The sequence below is a fragment of the Pistacia vera genome, unplaced genomic scaffold (genome assembly GCF_008641045.1).
Source record: "Pistacia vera cultivar Batoury unplaced genomic scaffold, PisVer_v2 Contig318, whole genome shotgun sequence".
NCBI lineage: Eukaryota > Viridiplantae > Streptophyta > Magnoliopsida > Sapindales > Anacardiaceae > Pistacia > Pistacia vera.
In genome coordinates, this window is record NW_022196133.1 from 535156 (window position 1) to 542982 (window position 7827).

General features: G+C 36.9%; 1 protein-coding gene across 1 annotated transcript; it reads left to right on the forward strand.

Annotated features, from left to right (window-relative positions):
* The first annotated feature begins 242 nt into the window (after positions 1-242).
* On the forward strand, positions 243-6983 carry LOC116136695. The gene is made up of 4 exons (XM_031422367.1): positions 243-1160; positions 1240-1860; positions 5179-6135; positions 6211-6983. Exons 1-4 carry the CDS (start codon positions 255-257, stop codon positions 6835-6837), a joined length of 3111 nt encoding a protein of 1036 aa, XP_031278227.1. The 5' UTR covers positions 243-254; the 3' UTR covers positions 6838-6983.
* The last annotated feature ends 844 nt before the right edge of the window (positions 6984-7827 follow it).

Sequence of the window (7827 nt, forward strand, 5' to 3'; positions counted from 1 at the left end):
TTTCATAAATAATTATCTCAACAATTTAAAAAAATAAAAATATATATCAAGATTTTGTTTAAAGGAAAAAAAATAGTCTTGAAATCAGTAAGTTAAGTTAATTTTAATGTTTTTATTAATGAAAAACAATATGTATCTTTGTTTTATTGGATAGTCGCACCATGGAGCTTCAGTTTCTCCGAAAGTTGCTTTAAGAGCTTCAGTTTGTTTCATAAATAGGGCTATATATGGAATGGTGTAAGTCCCTTGTAGTCATGGAGCCTCAATTTCAATCCTGCACCCTTGTTTCAACCTTCCTTCTATTCCTTTTCGCCTTATTCAAATTCCTGAAACGAGCAGAACCTGAAACGCCAACCTCGAAGAAGCCTCCGGGGCCATGGAAACTACCCCTCATAGGAAACATGCACCAGCTAATTGGCTCACAACCTCATCACTCCTTGACCATGTTAGCCAAGAAATATGGACCGTTGATGCACTTACAGCTTGGTGAAGTTTCATCTGTCATCATTTCTTCTCCAGAAATGGCCAGGGAGGCTCTGAAAACCCATGACGTCAATTTCTCTTACAGGTCTATTGTTCTTGCTATCAAAATCCTGAGTTATGGCTGTAAAGATATCGCCTTTGCACCTTATGGCAATTATTGGAGACAACTACGAAAAATTTGCACTATGGAGCTCTTAAGTTTAAGCCGTGTCCAATCATTCAGATGGATTAGGGAAGAAGAGGTGTTAAATCTCATCAAATCATTATCTTCACATGAAGGATCGCCGATCAATCTTACAGTAAAAATTTTCTCATTGATATATGGCATCACAGCCAGGGCCGCCTTCGGTAAGAAAAGCAAGGACCAGGAAAAATTCATAGCGATAATGCCAGAAACTTCAAAGCTGATATCAGGTTTTGCTCTAGCTGATTATTACCCTTCGATTAAAGCACTTCAATTTATCACTGGAATTAGGCCTAAAGTTGAGAAGCTGCAACGAGAAACAGATATGATACTACAGAAGATCCTGAATGAGCATAAAGAGAGAAAGAAATTGACAACAAAAGTTGGCCAAGCAGAAGCAGGAGAAGATCTAGTTGATATTCTATTGAAAATCCAGCAGGATAGTGACCTTGAATTTCCAATAACTGACAACAACATCAAAGGAGTTATCTGGGTAAGTATGTGGTTACTTTCTGATTTACAATGAGTACATGGAGCTACTTTACTAATATTGATTATGAATCGTTTTTCAGGATGTTTTCAGTGGTGGGAGTGAGTCATCATCAGCAACGATAACGTGGGCAATGACAGAAATGATGAAAAACCCAAGGGTGATGAAAGAGGCACAAGCTGAGGTAAGACGGGTGTTTAAAAGGAAAGGAAATGTTGATGAAAGAGATGTTCATGAGTTAAAATATTTACATTTAGTTGTCAAAGAAACCCTGAGGCTACATCCTCCAGCACCTCTTTTAGTTCCAAGAGAAAGCAAGGAGACTTGTGAGATTAATGGGTACAAGATACCTGAAAAGACTAGAGTGATTATCAACGCATGGGCAATTGCAAGAGATCCCAGGTACTGGAGCGATCCTGAGAAATTTTACCCTGAGAGATTTCTCAACAATTCTGTAGATTTCAGAGGGACAGATTTTGAGTTTCTCCCATTTGGCGGAGGAAGGAGGATGTGTCCAGGCATAACTTTTGCACTAGCAAATCTTCACCTGCCATTGGCACAATTGTTGTACCATTTTGATTGGAAACTTCCGGATGGAATGAAGACTGAAGACCTGGACATGACTGAGGCAATGGGCATGTCTATAAGAAGAAAAGAAGATCTGATTTTGATTCCTGTTGCTTATAATCCTATGTCTGTTGAATAGAAAAATAATGAAGATCGATCGACCAAGTCCCGAAAGTTTCTCGAGAATGTCATAGAAAAAGATAGTCTGTAATAAGCCTGTCTGATAAATAAAAGGCTCTCAGACTATGTCTTCATGGTCAATAATGCCCCTCAATTCATTAGTGCTAAAGACTGAAAAGAAGGCAGTTTCGTAAAACTGCAACTCCACAAAAGAAAGAACGGCGTCGTTTTGAGAAGAAAAACTTTACTCTTTAGTTTATAACTGAGCTGGGTTTACTCTCAGCGTCAGTCTTCTCTCTCTCTTTGTATATAAACAAATGTATCTCTCTGTGAAGTTAATAAGAGAAAAGTTCACGCATTTTTCAATTTCTCTCTTTCAGTTTTTCAGTTTTACATAAATTAGTTTCAAGTTATGTCATGCTCTAAAAATTATTAATGTCTATTAATTAATTATGCTTAGGAGACGGGCCCTATTTGGCCTGGGTTGTTGATGTCGACAGTGTAATTTGGGGTGTTTTTGCAGGATTTCAAACCTAAAGAGACTCATAAAATTTTAGGGGTGTTTTTGTTGGATTTCAAACTATTTTACATGTTGACGTCACCGGTTTGACCCGCCGGTCAAACCAGTTCAATCTATCAACTTGGGACTGGCACCACTGGCCGGGTTTTAAAACCTTGAAATTATGGACTTCTCTAAACAGAGGAAAAACAACTTATTTAATCATCATAAGCTTTTCTAAGTTGCAACTAAACAACACAAATTTGTTATCAAAAAAAATAATAAAGGGCTTGTTTGGAACATCATTTGAAATATGTTATTTTGAACAACTATTTCAAGTTGAGTTGCGCTGAATTAAATTGAATAGGATAGGATTCTGAGAATGTGTTTGGTATAATATTTTAAAATCATATCAGAGTTGGATAAAATGCTGAAAAGTTGTTACACCCCCACCCACTCAAGCCATTGCCGACCACCGGACATAGCCGACAATCGCTAGAAAGACACATGATTGATAGGATCTGACTGAGCGTGTACCGATCTAGCCTTTTCTAACCAAATTCTAACCAAATCCACCGTGGATTTGACTAGAAATGGCCAAATCGCCATAGATCTAGTTGGTTCTAGCTAGTTCCATAGTAGATCTGGCCGAAAAAAGTCAGATCGGTGCATACTGGCCAGATCTGACTGGTCGTGCGTCGTTCCAGTGCTGGTGACCGTTGAAGCAGTGGCGGTAGCTAGTGGTGGTTGCTGACTGCGGTACTTTAGTTAATTTTTAAACTTTTATTATGAGAGGTGTTTAGCTAAATTAGTAAATATAATAATGGAAAACAAGTCCTTTTATTGCTTATATATATCTCGATTATAAGTTAGGGGTATTGAATATTTTTATCATTCAATTAACTTTTTTATAACCGCTGAAAAAAAAAAAAAACAAAAAACAAAAAACAAAAACAAAAACTTTTGACAATATAAAAACTCTTTTAATTAGTAAAAAGTTCAACGAAACGCCACTTAATTTGGTAAAGTTTTTGTTTTACTATTGATCAGTCAACAAAGGTGGGCTATCCACCAAAAGGAAAACATTTTTGGGCAACAGTTTGATTGGAAGCTAGTGAGACAAAGCGAGGACAAATCTCCTTTATGGAGCTTAAGCTCCTGATTTTCTGTCCACCGTTTGCTGTTTTTCGCATCGATTTGGCATACATTAACACATTTCTTCCACATTTCGTATGCGCTTGCTAATACTGAGCTATGTCTCTAGCTCTATTAGCTTTTAAAATATTATTTTATTATTTAAATTTATATTCTAGAGACAAATATAGAATAAATTCAGTTCAAACTGTTGAGACTTTTGAAGAAATGAGGCAAATGAGTCTTTTGGTGGTAAAAAATTGGATTCTAATAGTTGGAATTGATAGGAATTTAACTTGGAAGGGATGGTTGTGCAAACTCTAATTACTCGATTGCTAATGATTGGCAAGGTCAACAAGAATAGGTTTGAGAGGTTTTTGTGAGTAATGATCAGGAAAGAGAATGGTGGTGATGTGGAGTCATAACGATGTAAGAATCGGAAACAGAATATAAAATTCAATAGTATAATGGTACCTTAAAAGACTGTAAGTAGAAAAATGTCATTAAATTATTATTTGGGTGGAAAAAGTCGTTCACTCCCTTTATTAATTGTAAAAGTTGGATTGGATCATCGGAAGTTCCCAAGGGATTAGGCATCGCTTATAGCGGGCAATCGAGGGCCTAGTTCAGGCCAACCCAACACCACAAACGTGAAAGCAATAAGATCTCAGTAAACTTGAAACTTTGTCAACATAATAATTAATTCGCTAAAACACTCAACAAAATCCTAGTGAAGTTTTACATTGTGAGAATACTCGATGAAGTCCATGGACCATAAGACCTTCAAATTGGTCCCCGATCAAGTGATCTTGAAGTCACCAAACAAAATCCAAAACCTCAATTGTCATATCGCATATAAGACAAAAGGCAAATGCATGTGAAAGCTATTATTGGTTAATTAGTTTGCTCAAAAGTTTGTTTACTACTGGTCATGAGTCAATAAAGGCGGGCTCCCCTTGCTTACTGCTGTCCTCGGGCAAACTTTTGGCATACACTGCATAATGTTGGGCTGGGCTAATATTGAGCTGTTTCTAGCGCAATCACTGTAAACAATCAGACTGGAAGTACTTCCCAAGGGGATAATGAATGCCTTATAGAAGGCCACAATTTCACGACGGCAAGTAACTAATTATCCAAAATCGTACTGGTTCTAACTTCTACGGTATCGATAAAATCTTCATCAGCTCGAAAATTTGTCAACTTAATCATATTCGCTGCCCCAATAAGTCAAAAGAAAATGACTTTCAGACCCATTTTTAGAACTTGGTCATGATCTTTTTCTGTAAATCATCTCTAAACTTACCAACCAACCATTATTTCTTATTGCCCAATTGCAGAGTATCAACCAATCTGAACGTACATACGGAGATTCAAATCTTTGAGTGATAGATTATAGAATAAGTAAGCAGATGCAGTCACCATCAAAGGAAAAAATTTACGATCAGAATTGATCCGGGTCACATACAGGGAAATTTAGTAATCAGACAAATTTAGTGTGATGCTGAACTTATGTCATCCAACAAAAATCCAAAACCTGAAGGTGAAGAGTCATGTCATATAAGAGAAAGGCAAATGGATTTTGTATTCCTATTTCCTAAATTAGTAATAAGAAAAGTCCTAGGAATATCTCGATTTTGTCAACAAAAAAAACAATTAATTATGTTCAGATGATTGTAGTAAAACTTTACACTCGATTAAAACTGTGATTTTCATTTGAGTGTTCCATCAAATTCGGTGCTTGTCTTCCTCATTTTCATGGAGCTTCAATTTCCCTCTTTCACCCTGATGTTTATCTTCATCCTTTTCTTGTTCATGGCAATCAAAATAATAAAGGGACCAAGAGCCTGCAACTCAAGCTCAAAGATGCCTCCAGGGCCCAGGAAACTACCTCTGATAGGAAACTTGCACCAGCTAGTTGGTTCACTACCCCATCACTGCCTCAGAGACTTGGCCAAGAAACATGGACCCTTGATGCACCTCCAGCTAGGTGAAGTTTCTAACATTATTGTTTCTTCTCCAGAGATTGCCCAAGAAGCTATGAAAACCCATGACATCACCTTTGCTGACAGACCCTTTCTGATTTCTACCAAGTTGGTAAGTTATGACTATACTGATATTGCTCTTGCACCATATGGAAATTATTGGAGACAGTTGCGAAAAATCGCAACCATAAAACTGTTAAGTGCAAAACGAGTCCAATCACTGCGATCAATCAGGGAAGAGGAGGTCTCAAATCTCATCAAAGCCATACATTCTAGTGCAGGACCAGTGTTCAATCTTAGTGAGAAAATTTTCAAATTTACTTATGGCATGACAGCCAGGGCAGCTTTTGGAAACAAATGCAAAGATGAAGAAGGTTTCATATCATGCGTACTGGAAGCCATAAAGGCAGCTGCAGGTTTCTCCATTGCTGATTTGTACCCTTCGATTAAAGCACTTCAGGTGATTAGTGGAACGAGAATGAAGCTTGAAAAGCTTCATCGGAAGAGTGATAAGATCCTTGAAGAAATCTTGAATGAGCATAAAGAGAGAAGGGTGACTTCAAAAACTGGCCAAGGAGAAGAAAAGGAAGATTTAGTTGATGTTCTTTTGAGAATCCAGCGTGATGGGGAACTTGAATTTCCCTTAAGTGACAGTAATATCAAAGCAGTTATATGGGTTAGTATATATTTTATGTATGAATATGTGCTTAATAGACTGTATCTATACCAATGATTATTATTTGGCTTTCAGGATATTTTTAGTGCTGGCAGTGAAACTTCATCCACAACTGTAGACTGGGCAATGGCAGAAATGCTGAGAAACCCAAGGGTAATGAAAGAGGCACAAGCTGAGGTAAGACGAGTCTTTGATGGAAAAGGAAATGTCGATGAAGCTGGAATTCATGAATTGAAGTACTTGAAATTAGTAGTCAAAGAAACCCTGAGGCTGCACCCTTCTGCACCTCTTTTACTTCCAAGAGAAAGCAGAGAGAGTTGTAAACTTAACGGATATGAGATACCGGTGAAGACTAGAGTCATAGTTAACGCGTGGGCAATTGGAAGAGATCCCAGATACTGGAGTGAACCTGAGACATTTTATCCTGAGAGATTTCTTAACAGTTCAATTGATTTCAGAGGGTTGAATTTTGAATACATACCATTTGGTGCCGGGAGGAGAATATGTCCAGGCATAACGTTTGCGCTACCAAATATTGAGCTGCCCCTTGCCCAAATGTTGTACCATTTTGACTGGAAGCTCCCAAATGGGATGAATCCTGAAGATCTAGACATGACTGAGGCCTTTGGTGTGACGGTAGCTAGGAAAGAAAGCTTATTGTTGATCCCTGTTCCTTATTGTTCTTCCCCTAATGTTGCATAAGATCATGAATAATGTCAGATGGATTTTCTTTGTTTTCTAGCGATCAATGTTACAGAAGTCAGCTACTGAGACAGCTATATGTACATATATTGTTCTTCCTGTTTTCACATTAAGTTATATTTTACATATCAATTTTGCCTGGACTCTTGTTATAATCCATGGAAGATAGGAAACATATTTTAACTGTTTTAGCGAAATGGTATAAGGCAGATTCTGGTTTAATTACAATAATTCAGGCCTAAATCAAGTCAATATTCATCATTTTATTCTTTACAGCCGCCTTCAATAATTCACAAATATCTGTTTTACGGCTTTGATTAAAGAATGTTATCTTTCGTTAGTGATATAAGATGTGACACTTAAAAGGTGTAATCTTTGTAATTAAATTATACGTTTTTATGAATTCCGCCATCACTTTCTTGCTAGCTAGTGAGAAAACTGAACTTAATTAGACTTGATAGAAGTCATAAAAACTTTTGAAAATATGGATTGCTTCTCCAACGGCTGAAATTGGACATAGCTCTCTAAAGTAATTTTTATAGGACAATATATAATTCACATCTTGAATCAAAGATATATCCTACATCCAAATTGGTGGGACAAACGTCCCAACTTGCTGTCTCTACTGACAAAAGTCTACATCATTATGTAGCTTGGTTCTGCAATAATTTATAAAAAGCAAAACTAGTGTTCAAAAATCCAACCCAATAATTCTACAGAATTCTATTTAGGAAAAATGACAGCAGTCACGGGTTTCTTTACATAACTTTAGCAGTACTACTCATCAAGTCAATAACCCAACCACATCCTGTTGGCCCAAAGAAATGCCCTATATTTGGTCAGCAGTGAATTGGACACATGAATCATTATCAAATATACTGAGAATAGATATCTTGTTTTTAATGGGGCTTAGAGAACCTAATGGAGTTTATGGTAGTAATTACTGTATTTTGTTATTCAATTAGTTATAATTTTGCAACACGTAAGCCA

Excerpts from the sequence above, each read along its gene's own strand:
- LOC116136695 (XM_031422367.1), top strand. The coding sequence starts at position 255 with ATGGAGCCTCAATTTCAATCCTGCACCCTTGTTTCAACCTTCCTTCTA. Across the intron at positions 1,861-5,178 it reads ATAATCCTATGTCTGTTGAA|TGTGATTTTCATTTGAGTGT; the intron begins TAGAAAAATAAT and ends CTCGATTAAAAC. Across the intron at positions 6,136-6,210 it reads ATATCAAAGCAGTTATATGG|GATATTTTTAGTGCTGGCAG; the intron begins GTTAGTATATAT and ends TTTGGCTTTCAG.